The sequence below is a fragment of the Danio rerio genome, chromosome 16, assembly GCF_049306965.1.
Source record: "Danio rerio strain Tuebingen ecotype United States chromosome 16, GRCz12tu, whole genome shotgun sequence".
Lineage (NCBI taxonomy): Eukaryota > Metazoa > Chordata > Actinopteri > Cypriniformes > Danionidae > Danio > Danio rerio.
This window is the reverse complement of record NC_133191.1, coordinates 53123618-53147275: the sequence shown is the minus strand read 5'-3', so window position 1 is coordinate 53147275 and position 23658 is coordinate 53123618. Positions and strand designations below refer to the sequence as shown.

The 23658-nt window shown below is 38.6% G+C and overlaps 1 protein-coding gene and 1 long non-coding RNA gene across 11 annotated transcripts in view; one reads left to right on the top strand and one right to left on the bottom strand.

Moving 5' to 3' along the window:
- Positions 1 to 22125, top strand: part of notchl (notch receptor, like) — a 28836-nt gene extending 6711 nt beyond the window's left edge. The window contains exons 3-11 of one of the 4 annotated variants that reach the window (XR_012392545.1): positions 3999 to 4331; positions 4475 to 4701; positions 8863 to 9181; positions 9255 to 9391; positions 12388 to 12446; positions 12553 to 12682; positions 15685 to 16079; positions 19180 to 19514; positions 21189 to 22125. Coding sequence is in view for 2 of the 4 variants with exons in the window: in XM_002665009.8 (XP_002665055.3) it covers positions 3999 to 4331; positions 4475 to 4701; positions 8863 to 9181; positions 9255 to 9391; positions 12388 to 12446; positions 12553 to 12682; positions 15982 to 16079; positions 19180 to 19514; positions 21189 to 21702 (2152 nt within the window). In the remaining 2 variants the exon portion in view is untranslated. The remainder of the gene's footprint in view (positions 1 to 3998; positions 4332 to 4474; positions 4702 to 8862; positions 9182 to 9254; positions 9392 to 12387; positions 12447 to 12552; positions 12683 to 15684; positions 16080 to 19179; positions 19515 to 21188) is intronic. The other 3 variants (XM_002665009.8, XR_012392546.1, XM_073926750.1) reach the window with 3 other exon arrangements.
- On the bottom strand, positions 2760 to 21827 carry LOC137487984 (uncharacterized). 7 transcript variants are annotated; one of them, XR_012392551.1, is made up of 5 exons: positions 21173 to 21618; positions 19056 to 19565; positions 12536 to 12786; positions 3912 to 4679; positions 2812 to 2878 (listed from the first exon to the last, which is right to left on the bottom strand). It is a non-coding gene; the product is annotated as an uncharacterized lncRNA (long non-coding RNA). The 7 variants fall into 7 exon arrangements; XR_012392552.1 differs by lacking the exons at positions 19056 to 19565; positions 21173 to 21618 and adding an exon at positions 15491 to 15955 and having other exon boundaries at positions 2760 to 2878; XR_012392547.1 differs by lacking the exon at positions 2812 to 2878 and having other exon boundaries at positions 3487 to 4679; positions 21173 to 21616.
- Positions 22126 to 23658: the final 1533 nt, after the last annotated feature.

Sequence of the window (23658 nt, the reverse complement as noted above, 5' to 3'; positions counted from 1 at the left end):
TAATTATTTATAGACTAATTGATGTCTGTGCGTAAAGGTTTCCCTATCCAAGAGCAAAAGTGAAAGTGATCCATTATCTCTCATTCTCACGCAGTAGATGCTCTGTTTAACTGTTTTCTGTTAAAATACTGTTAACTGTTTGCTAGTGAAATGCTTAGTTTTTCCACTTAGACTTACTTTACGTCCTATAAATAGCGAATGCGCTCTTGGCGCGACGCAGCTGGCTCTTAAAGGTAATGGGAAATGAGACTCTGATTGGTTTATTCTCAAAACACACCTATAACTCATTAAGAAAATAAACTCAACCCTTTTAGACCATGCGCCTTGGCGCAAAGCGGATTTTCCCGTCCTTAAATGATCAAAAATGCGTTCTGACACGCCCTGAAAGCATTTGCGCCCTGCGTTTTGCGCTCTGCGCAATGAACTCAAAATAGTCCATTGAGTCACAAAGTGCTTTACAATAACAGAAAACAAGTTAAAGAACATATAAATAAAAGAAAAACATGGTGACGCCTGCTTCAAAAAAAAGTATGTGGCTTTTATATGGAATTCTATGGAATAAAACAGGAGATTACAGTATGTGTGCAGAAATACACTTACTATGTTTACTATGTTCTGAGATCTGAGATGCATTATTTTTTTATTTTCATAGACATATCAAGGTAAGTTTGCAAAGATCTGTGTTACACACTCTCTCACACACACACTATACTCCATACACAGTCCAGTAACTAAGCGTTTTTTGCATTGTAACTGATGATCAGTGGTGCAATGACTACTGAAAATCCTACTTAAGTAAAAGTACTATTACTTGCCTACAAATGTAGTGCAAGAAGAGTAAAAGTGTCTGTTGTAAATATTACTCAAAGTACGAGTTTAAGGGCCTACTCACACTATGCCATCCGTACCGTGCCCAGGCCCGTTTCCCGGATCGTTTGAGAAGTGTGAGTGCGCTGAATCGGGCTCAAGCACAGTTTACTTGACCGGCCCTGGCCCGGTTGGAAGAGGTGGGCCTTAGCGCGGTTCACTAGGGCTTTGGAGCGGTACACTTGTAGTGTGAGTGCAAAACGCGCCAAAGCCCGAAACTTTTAAGGGGCTGTTTCATATGGATTTATTAATCAATATTACTGTTCAGTGAATGCAAACTGCCGTAGTTTATTAAAGACGCAAACCCCTCACTGCATGACAGCTGCGCACTGTCAGCAGACCTCCTCATTCCTGCAGCGAGAGGACTTTATGACTGTTTATGAGCGCCAAAAGTGGTGGATCTGTTCGGCGAATTATCTGACTGCGTGTCACCGCATCCCTAAGGACTGTTTGGCGAAATATTTGACTGCATGTCACTGCATATCAAACGACTGACACGATATAACTAGAGAAATCTCCACCGTGCTGCTGAGTGAGAGATGCCCAGCAGACACACTACATCTTAAGGCATTATTATTAGGTTAGATTTAGGTTGTGATGTCAGGTAAGCATATGAGGACGACGTCATTTTGATGTCTAATAATGTCATCAAATGACGTTGATATTTAGTTGATTTTAGGTTATTATAAAGTAGACAAAGATCAATCCTAAACCAACATCATATTGACGTCAAATACTGACATTTATTCATCAGGTGTAGCAACCAAAATCCAAAGTCTGATAGACGTTGACATCTTGTGGCTGCTGGGTGTTTAGGGTCATCATACAGTAAACATCCGTCATCTTCTCATCAGTGACATGCATCTAAACAGTCTCTGGGTCAATGCGTGTAAAGATTTTGGACAATCCCCATGTCTTGAGGTAGTTCATTATGATGTGATTTACCTTCTATGTGTGATTTGAGTGGACGGGAATCACAGGACTGATTTTTCTAATGCCCATAGACAAGAAATAATAAAGTAGTGACTGCAGGTTGAAGAAATATAGTGGAGTAAAAGTTCAGATACCGCACTAAAAATGGACTCAAGGGAAAGTAAGTGCCTACTCACACTATGCTATCCGAACCGTGCCCAGGCCCGTTTCCAGGATCGTTTGAGAAGTGTGAGTGCTTTGAATTGGGCTCAGGCACGGTTTACTTGGCCGACCCTGGCCAGGGTGAGCGCGGTTCACTTGGGCTTTAGCGCGGTACGCTTGTGTGTGAGTGCAAAACGTGCCAGAAACTGAAAGTGAGACGTGACTTTTAAGGGACTCTTTAATTTGCATTAATTCATCATTCTTACTGTTCAGTAAATGCAAACTGTCATAGTTTATCAAAGACGCAAACCCCTCACTGCACGACAGCTGCACCTTCAGCAAACCTACAGCACGAGGACTTTATGATTGTTTATGAGCGTCAAAAGTGGCTGATCTGTTCGGCAAAATACTTGACTGCATGTCGCTGCATATCAAACGACTTAAATGATATAAAGAAATCTCCACTGTGCTGAGCGAGAGCGCGTACTGAACAGCGCATCATCGATGACGTAAGCGTGCCCAGGCCTGAATGTAATGTGAGTGCGGGCCGTCCGGGGAGACAGGAGGGGGGACAAGCGTGCTTTGGCCTGATTCAAGGCAACTGTACATGGTGTGAGTACAGCCTAAAAGTACACATTTATAAAACGACTACTCAATTACAGTAATTTGAGTATTTGTAATTTGTTACTTCACACCACTGCTGATGATCAACAATAAAAATGACAAATTTTACCTCTTCCCTACAGGCAAAACCACCATCAATCAAGAATGTATGATAATATGGTGTCATGGCTTTGTAATTAAAAAAATACCATTATAATGGAAGTCTAGAGTATATTGTTGATTAAAAAAAAAAAAAAAAACGGAGATATGTGTCAAAATAAGATTTATCACCAATAATCATGGCATTTGCTGAAACACAGAAGTTAGGGCGAAACTAAGTCCACACTCGCATTTTATCCAGCGTTTCTGAACAGCTCTCCGTCCACACCAAAACGCTGAAAACGCACATCACGTGACCACACACACACTCTCTGGCAAGCGCTGCAGCATTTCTACCCAGATGAGAGCTCTGTTAGTCGGACAGCTCATCAAGCATCTCCCGCTGGATCTAATCTCACTATATTTATTAAACGTGATATTTCATTCATCTTGCTGTCTGTATCTAACGACATATTCCCCGACTTTGGTCATTGTAATCCATTACTTGTTCTCAGGTAACGTGTTTTGGCTGAGCGCAAAGATAAGTTAATGATTAATATAACCACGTACATTCTGTATATTGACTGATCGCTTGCCTTTATTTATTTAAACTTATTGTATGTTATACTTTTATAATGGCCATTAATTATTAAAACTAATATTCAGCAAAAGAGAGGGTGTGTTTCGTATTTTCACTGAAATTGAAAGGAGGCAGTTGTTATCGGCTCCGTTTTGTTATAAATATCCACACAGTGAAGATGACGCTCATATATGCAGCACGACACTTCAACATTTCTGCTGTCTGTTAAGTTGCTAATATCAAAATGAAAACAGACAGTTCCTTAAATCATGTATACAATTTATTGTTGAGAAAGTGAAACAACGTAGCCAGGGTGATGTGAATGAAGTTATAAATTACTCTGTTCCCTTTGAAGATTTACCCGTGTCCAGTCTGTTTTCCATATCAAACTGAGGAGGGGGAAACTGCAGCCTTGATCAAACTTGCGAAATCTGAACTTACAAGAAGAGAATGCAGGACTGAACAGTAACGTTAGGCTACTTATTATTGAAGAAAAGCCTCAATCAGAGAGGCGAATGTCGGCAGCCCCACCTGAGAAGGAGCAGCAGTGTTTTAGAATGACAACAGCCTCTCCAGCGTTTCCAAAACGCTCCGTTTTGGCACTTGAAAATGCATAGTGTGGATGGATGGCGTAACTGTAGCAAAACTTGTGCGTTTTAAAACGAAAACACATTAATGTAAACGGAGCCTAACCCTCAATATCAGCCCAGAGTGAATAAAAGCATCCCCGACAGCACACAAAGGTTAAAGCAAATCATATGTTGTGTTCTCTCAGACCAGGACATATTCAATACTGTCGAAATCATTATGACAACGGCCACTGTGACCAGGGATGCAACAACGCTGCATGCGGATGGGATGGTTCAGACTGCCACAGGAATCATTACCCAATATGGGCCAAAGGCAGTCTGATTCTGCACACCCGGATCCCCTTCCTGAAGGGTCAGATCCAGAACAGCTCTCTGTTGTGGCCCTTGAGCACCGTCCTGCAGACCAGCGTCAAACTCAGAGGAACGGCTCCTCTCCAGACCAGCACAGACCTGAACACTGTAGACACACGGCAGCTCGCTGAGATGTACACACACACTCCTGCCTCCGACAGCGATGGGTATGGGTTTAAACTGCTTGTTAAAAATGTTTTGTGGGCCAAAATAAAAATTTGTGCACCACTTATTTAGTGTTCTTTTGATTTCTTCATGCAAATGACATTTGTTTAGGTGTTTTCTGACCGTGCGTGTTTTTGTTTGCCAGGTCTGTGTTGTTCCTCCAGCTGGACAACAGGCCCTGCTCTCGTCTTCTCTCCACCTGTTTTGATTACGCTGCTGAAGCCGCTCACTTTCTTCAGGCTGTCCTGACACAAAACCAGCCCTCATTCCCCATGATCCCGGAGATCCAGGCGGCCATAATCAGTGTTCGAGGAGTCGATGAGGAGATCGGAGCCAGAGATGAGCCGAAGCTGCCAAAAGAAGAACGCAACGGTGGGTTTAAGTAGTGGTAGTAGTAGTAGTAGTAGTAGTAAACTTTATTGTCCTTGTTTTGGGCGTCACCATATTGTTGCAGACATGAAATAAAAAATGCAGAAAATACAATAATAATAATAACAATAAGAAGAGCAGTTCATAATCTGAAAACAAAAAAAAAATAGCTGCATCAATCAGAATCCTTTCCACCTGATTGAGGACACAATTCTCGTACAAAACTTGAGGATTCAAATATTCATCGTGCCCAACAATTTAAACACCATATTATACAAAACACAAGCCTAATATTCACACATACTGAATTAGTAGTATTTATTAGCTCTCGATTCACCTAACAGCCCCTACTAGAGATGTGGGGATGAAGATAGTAAAGCTTGGATTTGGATAAACAATCTATATGCACACTGAAAAAAAAGACTTTTCGCTGCAGTAAAATCTAATAAATTTACTGTCGTAAGTTTTATATTGTAATATTAAAAGTCAAGGATAAGTACATTTTAAAACATATTCGTAAATTAGCAGTTTTACATATTTTGTGATTAATGTTATTGTTTTTTTTCCCTATATTTCTATGCTTTTAAATTGCATTCTGAGATTTTCTTTTTTCCAGCAACCTTTACCCTTTAAAAAGCGACTTAGATGAACATTTTGAATGGTTTAAAGCAGTGGCCTCCCACCTTTTTATCACTGTGGACCGGTCAACGCTTGACAATTTGACCGTGGACCGATTGGGGGGGTGGGGGGGGGGGGGTGGAGCGCTGAGAAGGGGAGGTGGGTGTAGGGGTAGGTAGATTATAGGCAACCATCAACCGTTTTCTCAGAGGATGACAAAACAGTACAAAAGCAAACAAAAGCAATGAGCTTACAAAACACTGCTGCAACTCTGATACAAGTTTTATTAATGGAGAAAATGGAAAAGCACTGCAGTGTGCAGATGTTCTGTGTTTGTCTGATATAATTAGCCTACCGAAATGTGTATATTCCATACAAAGTATGCAGCTGATCGGTTAGTTCTTGTCATGTGACACACGGTGCACTTGCGGCATTCTGAAAACTTAAAGGTTCAAGAAACCCTCCAATACTTTTCTTTTGAGATGTTAACAGATTTGTGTGTGTTGAGCATCAGTTAAGACAATCTTAGCAGCTGTCAGATTTAATTCTGGGTAAAACTGGATAATTTTAAACTTTTGTCAGCTAATGTCATCTTCCGGGCTTAAAATGATTTTTGGGACGGGATCAAAATCTGTGACGTAGCGCAAAACTGCAAGTGGATTAATGACGCGTTGGTTTCTCATTATTATTCATAGCAGAGTTTTCTTTTCTTATGAGAAGGCCCTATTTCTTAATTATTCATGACTGCATGTGCTTTTGGAAGGCAAGGCAGACCTGCCAAGCTGTCAGACCCTATGTTGATGACTGGGTGAGACCGCGTCCACAGACTCTGCATACAGCAAGCAGCATTTAGCCGTTTATGAAGGGTTTTATGTGTTTGTTTGTTTCCATGATCCGCGGGGTTTGCAGCATGTTTTTCCCTGCAATGCTGTCAGGGCAGATACAGCGACGCGGTTTGCGGCAAGCATTTTTGTCGGGAGAGCTGTATGAGAATCTGAGAATGGCGGACTTTGTCTTTTATCAGTTGAGTTCATTCACATTTAGACACATTGCCTATATCCATGTTGCTGTGTTCGCCTATGTTTAAAATCCTTCAGATTACCAGCAGGGCTAATGGTTAAAATAGACAGGGCAAGAGACCTGCTGCATTCAGAGTGTCTGCATTCAGACCAGGCCTCATTTATAGTGTTTATATAAACATGATTATCTTTATAATGATATAAATTGTTTTTATGTGTATATAAAATAACGAACAACAAATGTAGCAGGACATTAAATTATTGTTTATTTATTTTCATTTTAACTTTGTAAACTATAAAATCATGGGTCTCCTCGCGGTTTGTGTCTCATTTTGTGAGCCAACTGACAACAGTTGTTCGCTCCCCTCCTTCTCTCCTCCTCTGCTGGCCACTCCAATAGTATCTGAAAGCAGCCTTTATGATGCAAGCGGAGATTGCATGACTCAAAGATGCAATGTCAGACACAATGCGCTCAATGGAGTGAGGGACGTCAAGGTGACAGGTAGGGTTAGGGGTGGGGTTAGATGAGCATATTAAAAAGCACTGGATGCAACTCAGATTGCATCTGCACCAGGTCTGCATTCAGATCTCTCTCGGCCACTCCCACTCCAACCTCAGCTCGCAGAGCTCCACGCCCATTATGATGCATTTTTTGAAAACATTCTGAGGTAGACTTGAACCAAAAGAGGGGGATTTTACTGCCCTTTAAGATGTTTTCAACTGTGTGCGCCTGGAAGGCACGAGTGCATCGCTCCCAATAAGCACACGCAAGCCGCACTATTTTTTTTTCTTGCACATGCTGGATTCACCTGATTTGTTGGTTTGGGGATCCATACTTTGGCAGTTCATGGATGCTTCACTGGGTCTTTACCACTTCACAAAGAAACTTTTCCAAAGACGTCTGTTTCTCATTTTGCTGCTTCAGGGTTAAATTTTAGCGCTCAAATGACCAAGATGTAAGTGAGAGAATTTGGTCATTCTTCAAAATAAAAGATTGTTCAGACTAAGATTATAAATACAAAAGAAATAATTAAGGATTTCTTGTGCGGCCCAGAACCAATTAATCCATGGACTGGTACCGGTCTACAGCCGCGGTGTTGGGGAGTAACTAGTTTGAAGTGATATATTGTCTGGGATGGTTTTGTTATGCTACAAAAACCTTGCAATAAACTGGCAGTACATTTTCTGTTATTTTACAGACTTCTCAATACATTAGAATTTATCAATCGACCAAAATGTCAATTTGTTGAACTGTAGAGTTGAAATTTCAACATTAAAAGTCGACAGAGCAGAGATCAACATCCTATAATGCAATTCACAACTGTAATCAAATGGAAAACACTCGAGAATCACAAACTATGGATGTTTTTGCAATGCTGAAGTGCTTTTAGTTTTTGCAATTGTTTTAAAACTCCTGTGGTCCCCGACCAGAAGATTTCATCTCTGTTATTCGCAGATGATGTTGTTCTGTTGGCTTCATCAAACATGGACCTCTAGCATGCACTGGGGCGGTTTGCTGCCGAGCAGCTGGGATGAGAATCAGCACCTCCAAGTGCGAAGCCATGGTGCTTCACCGAAAAAAGTGGCTTGCCATCTCCAGGTTGGAAGAAAGTTCTTACCCCAGGTGGAGGAGTTCAAGTATATCGGGGTTTTGTTCACGAGTGAGGGAAGGATGGAACGTGAGATTGACAGGCGGATTGGTGCAGCGGCAGCAATAATGCGGTTGATGTGCTGGTCCGTTGTGGTGAAGAAGGAGCTGAGCCGAAAGGCAAAGCTCTCGAATTACCTGTCTAACTACGTTCCTACTCTCACCTATAGTCATGAGCTTTGGGTCATGACCGAAAGGACAAGATCTCGGATACAAGCGGCCGAAATGAATTTCCTTCGCAGGGAGGAGTTGGGAATAGAGCTGCTGCTCCTCCACATTGAGAGAAGTCAGCTGAGGTGGCTCAGGCATCTGTTTCAGATGCCTCCTGGGCGCCTATCTAGGGAGGTGTTCCAGGCATGTCCCACCGGGAGGAGGCCTCGGGGAAGACCCAGGGCATGCTGGAGGGACTGTGTCTCTCAGCTGGCCTGGGAACGCCTCAGGATCCCCTGGAGGAGCTAGAGGAAGTGTCTGGGGAGAGGGAAGTCTGGGGTTCTCTCCTAAGACTGTGCCCCCACAACCTGACCCCAGAAAAGTGTCAGAAAATGAATGAATAAATGAATGTTTTAAAACTTCCGATTCAGTTGCCTATGAGAGAAATGACTAGGAATAAAATGATGGTCAACCTGCTTGCTCTACAAACAAATGTATTCATGACTATACAGATGAAGTAGAATAATAACATGAGAAAAGATCAGATTGCAACATCAAGCAGGTTAATGAGTCATTTTTACCATCTAAAAATCAATGGAAGTGAGAGTGGAAGTTTCCACCCAAAGATTCCATTGGCTGCGCCCGATTGTATATCAAGAATAAGGCCAACAATATATTTTTCAAGATCTTGCAATGGTGATTTTCTAGCATTGATGTCCATCCTCTCAGCTCGTGACTCTCCGGTGTGGATGTGGCCAGTGGTCGGAGTGGCGACGGGTCTCTGCGTGGCTCTGGCCGTCATCATTACCGTGCTTTTACTGTGGTTTAAGAGGAGACGAGCGCGGAGGGATGGAGCAGACCGACTGCGGCACAGATCCACACTCACCGACAGCAATAACGCCAGCAAAGCCTGGACTCGACACTCGGAGGAGAAGAGAAGCAGGTCAGGCCGAGAGAAAGACAGAAACGGGATGAAGAAGAACAAGAAAGGGAAGGAGTCGGGAAAGAGGCGTAAGGAGCCGCTTGGTGAGGACGCAATCCGCATGCGGTGAGTCTTTGAAGAGTTGAGATTGTGAGTGAGGAAACTGAGGAGCTGTTTGAGTGTTATGTGCTGATTTTAGACCCCTGAGGAAGGAACTGGACATCGGAAGCGACACTGATGTGACCCAGAGCTCCATGGAAGACATCAATAAGAGCATCTGCGACCACAGATCACCAGAACAAAAGCACTACAGTCACCAACAGCCCCGCATGCTGGGTGAGACTGACTGCATCCCATACTGCACACCTCCAGAAGAATCTATGTATATATATATATATATATATATATATATATATATATATATATATATATATATATATATAGTTGAAGGCCAAATTATTAGCCCTACTATGTTTTTTTTATATTTTCCTCAAACCAGCGACCCTCTTGCTGTGAGGCGATCATGTTACCCACTGCGCCACCATGACGCCCAATTATTATTATTACTGTCATCATGGTAAAGAAAAAAGAAATTAGTCATTAGAAATTAACTATTTAAATTAATATCTTTAATAATTAAAAATTATTATCTTTAATAATGTTCTCTGTTAAACAGCACTTGGGAAATATTTTTAAAAGAATAAAAATTCACAGAAGGCATAATAATTTTTTTCTTTAACTATATTTACATTTTTACTCAAATTGTGAACAGTGTCCTTTGTATTTTATTTTATTTTTTTTCTTCTATTATCGTTTTATTTATCGTATTATTTGCATGGGCGACGCAGTGGCGCAGTAGATAGTGCTGTTGCCTCACAGCAAGAAGGTCGCTGGGTCGCTGGTTCGAACCTCGGCTCAGTTGACGTTTCTGTGTGGAGTTTGCATGTTCTCCCTGCGTTCGCGTGGGTTTCCTCCTAGTGCTCTGGTTTCCCCCACAGTCCAAAGACATGCGGTACAGGTGAATTGGGTAAGCTAAAATTGTCCGTAGTGTATGAGTGTGTGTGTGAATGTGCGTGTGGATGTTTCCCAGAAATGGGTTGCGGCTGGAAGGGCATCCACTGCCTATAAATGTGCTGGATAAGTTGACGGTTCATTCCGCTGTGGCGACCCCGGATTACTAAAGGGACTAAGCCGACAAGAAAATAAATGAATGAATATTGAACTTGCCTTTATTTTTCTTTTTTGTTTTAGATTATTTGAGTTTTGGTGAAATTATCTGATTTTGACATTTTTATTAGTTTATTTAAATATTTATCTTTTACTTTTTATTATAAAAACTTCAAACTAAACTTATTTCATATCCTTTATATTTTATTTAATATATATATATATATATGTGTGTGTGTATATATATATGTGTGTGTATATATATATATATATGTGTGTGTATATATATATATATATATATATATATATGTATATATATATATATATATATATATATATATATATATATATATATATATATATATATATATGTATATGTATATATATATATATACATATATATATATATATATATATATATATATATATATATATATATATATATATATATATATATATATATATATATATGTTTATTTTATTTATTGTTTTATCTAGGGGCAACACAGAGACTCAGTTAGCACTGTCACCTCACAGCAAGAAAGTTGCTGGTTTGAGTCCCAGCTGGATCAGGTGGCATTTCTATGTGGAGTTTGCGTGTTCTCCCCGTATTGGTGTTGGTTTCCTCCGGGTGCTCCGGTTTCCGCCACAGTCCAAACATGTGCTATAGGTGAATTGAATAAACTCAATTGGCCGTAGTGTATGTGTGTGAATGAGTGTGTATGAGTGTTTCCCAGTACTGCGTTGCGGCTGGAAGGGCATTCACTGCGGAAAACATACGCTGGATAAGTTGTTGGTTCATTCCACTGTGGCAACCCCTGATAAATAAAGGGACTAAGCCAAAGGAAAATGACTAACTGATTTATTTAGAGTTTATTTAGTTTAAATTTAGTCATTAATTTAAACAAACTATGTCATTTTTGCTACTTTGGGTTGTCTGTAATTTTTTTATTAATTTGCATGCCATTTTCCAATACGCTATGACAAAAAGAGAAACAGCAAACTTAAGACAGACATGAAGACCATGAAAACAAATGACAGCAATTTATAGTAAATACTGTGGTATTTTTTAACCATACTATATTAAAGAACTTGAATTAATCAGCTATGGTAGTTCCTATGATAAACTATAGTAATATAAAAACTAATTAACCAATACTATAGTTTTCACAACTACATTATACATTACACTACAATACACCACAGCAGGCCCGTAGCCAGCCTGGTGAAAAGGGTGGTTCTTTTTTTCTCAAAAAGTGGACCATTTTGCAGTTATTCGCCTCATTTTCTATTGAATTATGAGGTTTAAATGCTGCATTTTAGTGATACTTTAAGCACTATTTTTTAGCTGGATTAGCTTGTCAGATGGTCATCGACCACACTTTCTGAGGTACCAAAAACATTTCCTTAATATATAGAATAACCTTATTTTTAAATACAAATGTATTACATCATATATCATTAGAAAAAAAGGAGTTAAAGTTATAAATGGAAAAAAAAAACTTGTAGCCTATTGTCATTTATTAACTGGCCAGCACATTCAACTTTCCTCAGTCAGAATTTGGCCATTTGAATAATAAAAAATTAAAACATAATATTAATACTGTAGAGCTTACAATTTTTTTTTAAGTCTCTTCAGCAAAAAAGTACATTGGGATAACACAAAAAGCCTAATTATTATTAAAATGTATTATAAAATTTTATATATTTATTTTATTTATTTTATTTTATATTTATAAAATTTTATATTTATTATTTTTATAATTGTTTGCATTCAATGGAAGCCTTTTTTAATGGGCTATTTTCACAATTTATGATGGCAAAGCAGTCGAAATAACACAAATAAGCTCATATAAAGGAACAAATTCTGGACCTTTTTATCAACCCTCCACCCCCCCACACACCCCCTGGCTATGAGCCTGCACAGTTTACTGTAGTACAACTAAAGCATACTACAGTATTTAATACAATTAACCTGTTCACTATATAGTACCCACAACAACATACTGTATCATTCATTTTAAAAGTGTTGTAAACCCTATAAAATATTCAGCATAATACACTTTACTAGTCTATAGTACATTGTATTTTACAACAAATCACTATAGTATGTTGTTGTCATATCTGGGACACGATTAAAGTGTAACCTAATTTTGTGATTTCAGCTCCCCCTAGAGGATGGGAACGAAACGCTGTTCCTGCGCCTCAAAGACCACCAAGAACTGTGAGTGTGTTGTCAGCTTGAGTATAACCAAATCGTTTGCAGCATCTGGAAAAGGATTTGAGGATATCTGTGTGTATGAGTGAACTGACCGTGGTCTCTCTGTCAGGCTGCACCGGTGCAGTGGTGTGGGCCGGACGGGTCTGTGGTTCTGATCCGGGCGGTCAGAAGTGGCCTGGACCGAGTGGTGCTGGAGCTCCTGAGAGCGGGAGTACCGGTTAATAACACCGATCACACTGGTAAGAGCACCATTCACCCCAGTCTGACCAGCTCATTCCTGCAGCTTGGTGGGTTTCTGGATGGAGCGGGCTTTAAATCCTTTTCATATGGAGAAAATGTGTCTCTGTCAGAAAAACACACACAGGTCAAAGGTCAAGTCTTTAACCAGGCCTTGAAATAACATTACTGCCAATTGACATAATTTTTTAGTGTCCTATAAACTGTATTCACATAATTTCCTTTACTATAATATTTACAGGGAAGGCTGAAATGATTCATAACCCATGGCATATTCTGACTTGAATGATGCCCTCAATGTTGCCCTTTATTCATCGTATTATTATCTATCTTTCTATATATACAGTATATCCTGTGTATATATAAATAAATATATATACAGTTGAAGTCAGAATTATTAGCCCTCCTTTAATTATTTTTTAAAAGTATTTCTCAAATGATGTTTAAAGAGCAAGGCAATTTTCACTGTATGTCTGATAATATTTTTTCTTCTGGAGAAAGTCTTGTTGGTTTTTTTGTTTTAAATTTTTTTAACACCATTTTAAGCTCTAAATTTTTAGCCCCCTTAAGCAATATTTGTTTTCGATAGTCTACCATCAAACCATCATAATACAATAACTTGCCTAATTACCCTAACCTGCCTAGTTACCCTAGTTAAGCATTTAAATGTCACTTTAAGCTGAATACTAGTATCTTTAAAAATGTCTTGTAAAATATTATTTACTGTCATCATGGCAAAGATAAAATAAATCAGTTATTAGAGATGAGTTTTTAAAACTATTATGTTTAGAAATGTGTTGAAAAAAGAATCTGCTCTCTGTTAAACAGAAATTGGGAAAAAAATAATGGGGGCTAATAATCTTCAACTGCATAGATAATTCTAAAAAATTAAAAAACTGATTTTATTCTAGCTAAAATGAAACAAATAAGACTTTCTCCAGAAGATAGAAAAGAAAAACATTATCAGACATACTCTGAAAATTTCCTTGCTCTGTTAAACATCATTTGGGAAATATTTAAAGAAGAAAAAAAAAAAGGGGGCGAATAATTCTGACTTTAGCTGTATATATACAAATATTCATTCATTCATTTTCTTGTCGGCTTAGTCCCTTTATTAATCCGGGGTCGCCACAGCGGAATGAACCGCTAACTTATCCAGCAAGTTTTTACGCAGAGGATGCCCTTCCAGCTGCAACCCATTTCTGGGAAACATCCACACACACATTCACACACACACTCATACACTACGGACAATTTAGCCTACCCAATTCACCTGTACCGCATGTCTTTGGACTGTGGGGGAAACCGGAGCACCCGGAGGAAACCCACGAGAACATGCAAACTCCAAAGGCTCGAACCAGCTACCTTCTTGCTGTGAGGCGAATGTGCTACCCACTGCGCCAATGCGTCGCATTATACAAATATATATATACAGTATATTTGTGTGTGTGTGTATGTATGTATATATATATATATATATATATATATATATATATATATATATATATATATATATATATATATATATACATACATATATATATATATATATATATATATATATATACATATATATATAATATACACACACACACACACACACACATACAGTGTTCAGCATATGTAAGTACATCTCTCACAAATCTCTCTTTTAAATTACACATTTTTAACAGGAAGCTATACAATATTATTTTTGTGCATATACATTAGATAAGTCAGTACTAAAGCCAAATCTGGACCTTATCTAACAAAATAACTTATGATAACGGTGCAAAAACTAGTACAGGCAAATTTATATGTTAGAGAAAAATATTAAATACAAATTTAAAAAGAGAGGAAAAATCAAGAGAAGCAAAGAAAAAAAAAGGAAAAATTTTGTTGCAATTTTGTAGGTTTTAATTATTTTGGCAATATTTTGCTATTCATTGCCTATATTCACTGAGAAATGGATAAAAATATTCATTATCATAATGGGATGTATCTAATTATCCTGAGCACTGTATATATATTTACAGTTGAAGTCAGAAATATTAGCCCCCTTGAATTATTTACTCCCCTGTTTATTTTTTCCCCCGTTTTCTGTTTAACGGAGAGCAGATTTTTTCAACATGTTTCTAAACATAATAGTTTTAATAACTCATCTCTAATAACTGATTTATTTAATCTTTGCCATGATGACAGTAAATAATATTTGACTAGATATTTTTCAAGACACTTCTATACAGCTTAAAGTGACATTTAAAGGCTTAACTAGGTTAATTAGGTTAACTAGGCAGGTTAGGGTAATTAGGCAAGTTATTGTATAATCATGATTTGTTCTGTAGACTATCCAAAAATATATAGCTCAAAGGGGCTAATATTTTGACATAAGACATAAGTATAGCAAATTGGAGGAGACCATTATTTGAAAGTAAGCATATATTTAAAGAATGAAAATGACATCAATAATAACATAACTATAATTATATGTATAAAAACAATATCTCTAATTTTAAAATACATTTTATAAAAAATATAGCTGTATTGCACTTTTATTTTTATACTTACAACGTTACACTAATAGTTAAAAATGTTAATTTAAAAATAAAAACAACCTTTATTTAAAATTTAAGAAAACATGATTGGTGAAATTGAAAAAAATAAAAAATAAATAAATTACATAGTTTTAGGTACTAATTATAAGTTACAGAAAACAGGAACATTTCACATAAATGTTAAGTAACTAATGTTAACTACATGTGTTTCATATTTAGATAAATAGATTACCCAGTGAATCATTAAAAAAGTAAGGGAAGGAGACCCAGATCTACCATACTGTAGGAATGACCCTTCTGTGGCATGTGGAGGTCAGCGTGGTCTTCAGAAATACATGACATGAATAGTTTGAGTTTTCTTTGCAGTTGGGGAGTAATGTGTTTTGCTCTTTCTGGTTTTGTCTTTCCCTGTCCTGTCCTGTCCTCAACTCCCCACTGCTGCTTCCCTGTGCTTCTGCTTCCCTCTCAAGCACCCCTGATAAACACGTCCCATTCAGAGCAGAGTTAATGTGCTGTAGCGGCCCGTCAATGTGGAAATAATCTATTAACCTCCCATGCCTCTGTTTCTCCCTCTCGATCGCTGACTTCCTGTTTTCCCTTTCCATAATACATTCCTGGATGCTCTCACGTCATTTGTTTTTGGGCTTCGTCCACTATTTTGTGACCCTCTCTACGCACCACAACGCGGCATTTCCTGATCACGCTTTCACTGATCAATTGCTTCTCGCTTCTCTTCTCTTTCTGTCTCTGTTGTTCTGTTCATCTAGGGAGATCTGCCCTCCACTGGGCGTGCTCAGTAAATCACCTCCCATTGACACGGACTCTCATCCGCTACGGTGCTGCAGTGGACTTACAGGACCATAAGGTAAAGTACAGCAAAACACTCATTATCCTTCTGCTTAGTCTCTGATCTATCAGAGGTCACCACAGTGGAATGAACTGCCAATTATTCTGGCATATGTTTTATGTGGTGGATGCCCTTCCAGCCACAATACAACAAAAACTTCCTATAAAACAGACCTATGCACCATTCATTCATTTTCCTTAGTCCCTTATTTATCCGGGGTCGCCACAGCGGAATGAACAGCCAACTATTCCAGCATATGTTTTACACAGCGGACGCCCTTCTAGCTGCAACCCATTACTGGGAAACGGCCACACAGCCTCACATCCACACACACTTATACACTACGGCCAGTTTAGTTCATCCAATTCACCTATAGCGCATGTCTTTGATTGTGGGGGAAACCGGAGCACCCGGAGGAAACCCACGCCAACACAGGGAGTACATGCAAACTCCACACAGAAATGCAAACTGGCCCAGCTGGGACTTGAACCAGTGACCTTCTTGCTGTAAGGGGTCAGTGCACTGAGCCACTGTGTCGCCCATTAATAGAAAATGTTCTGTAAAACTGATGGTCCCACAATGTTTCCTATTGGTTCACTGGGAAAGTTTTCTGTACATGAATAGAGTGTTCCCTCCTGGTTAGGAGAATGTTGCGGGATTATTCTCTTTTAGGTTCTCTTTAAGTTGTTACAAATAAACCTCCTTGGAATGTTTTGGGAAGGTTTGGTCTTGGTTGCCAAAAAGGGGGGAATCTACAGAGACATCTAAATTTTTATGTGGTTCCCTAAAAATAATTAAATGGGAACCAAACAGGAACCATATAGGAATGTTAGTGGACGGTTCTGTGTTTGCTGGAATGGATGGATGGATGGATAAAATAATAGATAGATAAATAGATAGACAGATGGACGGACGGACAGTTGGGTAAATGGATAGATGGATGGATGGATGGATGGATGGATGGATGGATGGATGGATGGATGGATGGATGGATGGATGGACAAATAGATAGATGAATATTTAGACAAAAAGATAGATAGAGAGATGGACAAATGGATGGACGGATAAATATATGTGGATAAATTAACAAAAAGATAGATGGATGGAAAGGTAAATAGATAAGTGGATGGATAAACGGATGGATGGATGAATGGATGGATGGATGGATGGATGGATGGATGGATGGACAAAAAGATGGATGAATAAATAGACAGACAGATAGAATAAACAAAAAGATAGATAGATGGATGATTAAAAAGATAGGTGGATGGATGAATGGATGGACAAAAAAGATGGATGGATAGATAGATGGATGAATGAACAAAAAGATAGATAGATGGGTAAAATAGGTTGGTGGATGAATAGATGGATGGATGGATGGATGGATGGATGGATGGATGGATGGATGGATGGATGGATGGACAAAAAGATAGATGGATAGATAGATATATGGATGAATGAACAAAAAGATAGATAGCTGGATGGGTAAAAAGATAGGTGGATATATGAATGGATGGACAACAATAGATGGACAAATATATAGATGAATGGACAAATAGATGGATGGATGGATGGATGGATGGATGGATGGATAGATGGATGGACAAAAAGATAGATGAATGGATAGATGGACAAATGGATGGATGGATGGATGGATGGATGGATGGATGGATGGACAAGATAGATAGATGGATGGATGGATGGATGGATGGATGGATGGATGGATGGATGGATAGATGGATGGATGGATGGACACAAGATGGATGGATGAATGGATGGATGGATGAATGGACAAACTGAAGGTGCATGGATGGACAAATATATAGATGATTAGATGGATAAATGAATGAATGAATGAATGAATGAATGAATGAATGAATGAATGAATGAATGAATGAACGAACGAACGGATGGACGGATATGACCGTCACATATTGTTGGTGGTTAATTTATATATATAATTTATTATATGATTCATGAATCTATTTAAATAAATCTAATAATCAGTATGAGTCATTGCTCTACAGCAGTATTACTAGAATAGGAATTATTCTATTAGGAATGCACAATTAATAGCAAATGATTCAAATCTATTTTATTTCCAATATATGAATTGCTGTCATCAGGGAATCGATATAGAGTTCCGTTATGCAGAAGTAACGCCCCATTCACACGGGGCTTCAGTGTCAACGCTTGACAGAGGGCGTGTCTGAAGTTGGGGCCGGCGCGATCGTCATAGCAGAGTCAGAGCTTCAGTCGACGCTTAAAAAGTTGAGCAAGTCCCAACTTTTGCTGAAAGCATCGTCTCTGAAGCGGCGCTGATGGATCCACAATGTAATTCGGCAACGCCTGATGTCACCCATTCAAAGTGAATAGAAAGCCTTGAAGCTGACACCCTGTGTGAATATGGCGTAACTGCTACAAGAAGTATTAAAGAAGTCATTTATACCTGTATGTATTGGAATTTAATTTCAAACTACCTTAATCAGGGTTGTCCAAACTCGGTCCTGGAGGGCCGATGTCCTGAAAACTCTAACCCTAATTAAACACACCTGAACCAGCTAATTAAGCTCTTATTAGATGAACTAGCAACTTTCTGCCAGGTGCGTTGAGGCAAGTTGGAGCTAAACACAGAAGGACACCGGCCCTCCTGACCTTGACAGTACTTTTGAAGGTCACTGTTTTTGGTGTCATTAAAGGGATACTTCACCCAAAAATGAAAATGTACTCACATATATACAATATATAAATTACACACTCATCCTCAAATGGTTTTAACCTTCTGTTAAACACAAAGATATTCTGAAGAAAGCTTAAAACCTATAAGCGTTGACTTATATAATAGAATAAAACAAATACTATGGAAGTCAGTGGTTACAGGTTTCCAACATTTATCAAAATATCTTCTTTTGTGTTTAACAGAAGAAAGAAACTCATAAATGGGTTTGAAAGCAAGTACAGGATGACAGAATGTTCAGTTTTGCGTGAACTAACCCTTTATTGTTAATTGTTGTCTTTTGTTGCATGTGAATATTATCTGGATACTGTTTTTGCAGCTTGAGTCCAAGACAAATTTCATGCAAAGCTCAATAAAATGTAACTCAGTGTTTCTCTATAGGGCGAAACAGCTTTGTTTCTCTCCGCTCTCCATGGCTGCTTTGACACTGCTCGATTCCTGCTGCTAAACGGTGCCAATCAAGACCTGACTGACTGCAAGGGTCGGCGACCGCTGGACGTGGCTAGAGAAGGATTACATCATCAAGTTCTGGAGCTCCTATTGGCTCACAGAGTTCAGAGGGCGCCAGTTCCTCTAGATCCCTCCACTGAGGTGCTCTGGGATGATCGCACATATGTGTTTTCTCCTTGGGTCGCTTCACCTCCATGTCTGCCTGGAAGAAGTGCCTCGTTTTCTGGGGTGATAAATCACAGAGGGATGCCAACACCTCCACCAGAGTAAGATCACTTTGGAGCATCTGTACTAGAGAGCATTACACAGAGCTAAGCCTAGAGAGATAAAAAAAACTGAAATAGTGAACAATAATAAATTTATTAACTAATAAATATGGAATGACAAAATATTGCAATGCCAGAAAGAGAGGGAGAGAAATGGATGGATGGATTCTTGTTTTTTTATTATTAGACAGACAGACAGACAGACAGACAGACAGACAGACAGACAGACAGACAGACAGACAGACAGACAGACAGACAGACAGAGAGATGGATGGTCGGATGGATGGATGGATGGATGGATGGTAAATGGAGATTGATTGATGGACAGAGTGATGGGTGGATGGACTTATAGACAGATAAATAAACTGATGAATATACAAATAAATGGATGGATGGATGGATGGATGGATGGATGGATGGATGGATGGATGGATGGACGGACAGACAGATGCATGGATGTACAGATGGATGGATGGTTGGGTGGATGGATGGACGGATGGATGGACGGATGGATGAATAGACAGACAGATAGATGAACTGGCAAATGGATGGATAGACAGAAGGATGTATGACATACAGATGGATGGATGGATGATGGATGGATGGACGGACGGACGGACGGACATACGGACGGACAGACAGACAGATAGATAGATAGATAGATAGATAGATAGATAGATAGATAGATAGATAGATAGATAGATAGATAGATAGATGATGGATGGATGGATGGATGGATGGATGGATGGATGGATGATGGATGGATGGACAGACGAACAGATGGACAGAGAACTGACAAATGGATAGATAGACTGATAAGTGGACAGACAGACGGATAGATAGATAGATAGATGGATGGACGGATGAATAGACAGACGCACGGACAAACTGACAAATGAATGGATAGACAGATGAATGGACAGACAAACAGACAGATGTATGAATAAATAGATAGGCAGGCAGGCAGGCAGGCAGGCAGGCAGGCAGGCAGGCAGACAGACAGACAGACAGACAGACAGACAGACAGACAGACAGATAGATAGATAGATAGATAGATAGATAGATAGATAGATAGATAGATAGATAGATGATGGATGGATGGATGGATGGATGGATGGATGGATGATGGATGAATGGACAGACGAACAGATGGACAGAAGAACAGACGAATGGATAGATAGACTGATAAGTGGACAGACAGACAGACAGATAGACAGATAGATAGATAGATAGATAGATAGATAGATAGATAGATAGATAGATAGATAGATAGATAGATAGATAGATAGATAGATAGATAGATAGACAGACATTAGACAGACAGATAGATTGATAGATAGATAGATAGATAGATAGATAGATAGATAGATAGATAGATAGATAGATAGATAGATAGATAGATAGATAGATAGTTAGATAGATAGATAGATAGATAGATAGATAGATAGATAGATGGATGGATGGATGGATGGATGGATGGATGGATGGATGGATGGATGGAGAGATAGATGCATAGGTAGGTAGGCGGATGGATAGATAGATAGATAGATAGATAGATAGATAGATAGATAGATAGATAGATAGATAGATAGATAGATAGATAGATAGATAGATAGATAGACAGAACAATTTTTATAATTGACGTATCATGTTCTTACGATTTGTTCTCAACAGTGATTGGCAGATGGCCAGAGCTCAATGCTCCTCCCCCCAGAACTGGCGTCCAGCCCCCAACCAATCAGCAACAGCTCTGGTCAGCCCCAGGATTCTGGGCCGTCCATCTCGCCCAATCAGCACTCTCCAGGAAGTGACATCAGAGGCAGAAGATGAGGAAAGAGAGCTTCTACAAGACAACGCTCGAGCAGCAACACCTCACTTCCTGTGTCCACAGCCAGCCCCTCGGCAGCGCTCCTTCTCCTGTACCCAGCATGCCCTGAACCGCCGCTCCAGCAACAACCAATCAGAGCTCTCCATGGCTCAGCCTGCAGATAAACTAGCCAATGAGCCAGTGGAAATAGTGACTGTGCTGCACCAGAGAGAATCGACCAGCCAATCAGAAAGCAAAATCCCAGTCAGCGGCTCCGGATCGGCTCAGATGGACTCTGAGAGGGAAAATATGAGGAACAACAAAATCCAGAGCGAGAGGGTCAGCAGTGACTACAACATCACCATCCAGAGCAGCATGTGAGAGAGCAAACAGAGACGTCAGACCAGTGTTTCCCAACCCTGTTCCTAGAGGCACACCAACAGTACATATTTTGCATGTCTCCCTTACCTGACCCAATACCTTCAGGTTTTGGAGTCTCTTCATATGCTCTGATGAGTTGATTCAGGTGTGTTTGATTAGGGAGAGGATGAAAATGTATATTGTCGGTGTGCCTTCAGGAACAAGGTTGGGAAACACTGCATCAGAACAACCGAAAATGCACACTAAAATCATCTTCCTGAAATTTTATTTGGCCAGAAATTCGGCACCAAATCAAAATCAACTCAAATTTGCATGAAGAAAAACGTGCTTTTAACAAATAAGCTTTTTTAATGTATATTCTTCTTGATTATTCCTTTATCACTGTAATGTTTGGATGCTTTATTGTAATTTAATAAAACTCAAGATATATAAAAATATATAATTTTTCTTTTTAACATTACAGCAATGAGAATGGTTTGCAATAAATTAATGGGAACTGCTAAAAGGAACGCTCCCATAAAAAAAGAAATTATAAATAAAAATTGTATGTATATGTATATATATATATGTATATATATATATATATACATATACACACACACACACATATATATATATATATATATATATATATATATATATATATATATATATATATACATACATATATATTTATCTGACAGAGTTGTAAATTTAGCCTATATATATATATATATATATATATATATATATATATATATATATATATATATATAGGCAAAATTTACAACTCTGTCAGTTAAATAGTAGACATTCATCTTTTTTTTAATCCATTCATTCGATCTCCATGTCTTAGCTTAGCATAGATCACTGAATCGGATTAGACAGTTGGCATCACAATCAAAATGACCCAAGAGTTTTTATAATTGTCCTATTTAAAGCTTGACTGATAGTACTAAATGTACTGACATTAAATGAAAAGTTAAAATAGATGCAATTGGGTAATAATCAACTTTGTTGCCGTACCATGGCTGCAGTAGGAGCAATGATATTATGCAGCACGTGAAAATCGTCTAACTTTAGTCTTGTTTAAATATTAATACAGTTCAGGAAAAAAAAGAGGGAGAGAGAGAAATGGACTGAAGGATTCTTGCTTTTGTAACAAATGATTCAAAGGGATTTTGCATGTTCTTTGGATGGATGGATGAATGAATAAATTGATGGATGGTACAGATGGATGAATAAATAAATATATAAAATGATGGATGAATGGTACAGATGGATGGATGAATAAATAAATTAATGGATGGTACAGATGAATGCATAAAAAATAGATTTATGTATAGACGGATGGATAGGCAAATGGATGGATGGATAAATAAATTGATGGATGGTACAGATGGATGGATAAATAAAGAAATATACAGATTAATGGATGGACAGATGGATGGATGGATGGATAAATAAATTGATGGATGGTACAGAGGGAGGGATAAATAAAGAAACATGCAGATTGATGGATGGATGGTACAGATGGATGGATAAATAAAGATATGAACAGATTGAAGGATGGACAGATGAATGGATGGAAAAATTAATTGATGGATGGCACAGAGGGATGGATAAATAAATTTACAGATTGATGGACAGACAAATGGACGGATAAATAAATATAAAGATGGGCAGATGGATAGATGGATGAATGAATAAATAAATTCATGGATGGTACAGATAAATGGATAAATTAAAATATATAGAATGATGGATGGACAGAAGGATAGACAAATGGATGAATGAATAAAATTCATGGATGGTATGGATGGATGGATAAATACATTTATGGATGGTACAGATGGATGAACAGATGGATGAATGAATAAATAAATTCATGGATGCAGATGGATGGATGAATGATGAAATCTACAGAATGATAGATGGACAGATGGATGGATTAATTGATGTATGGATGGATGTATA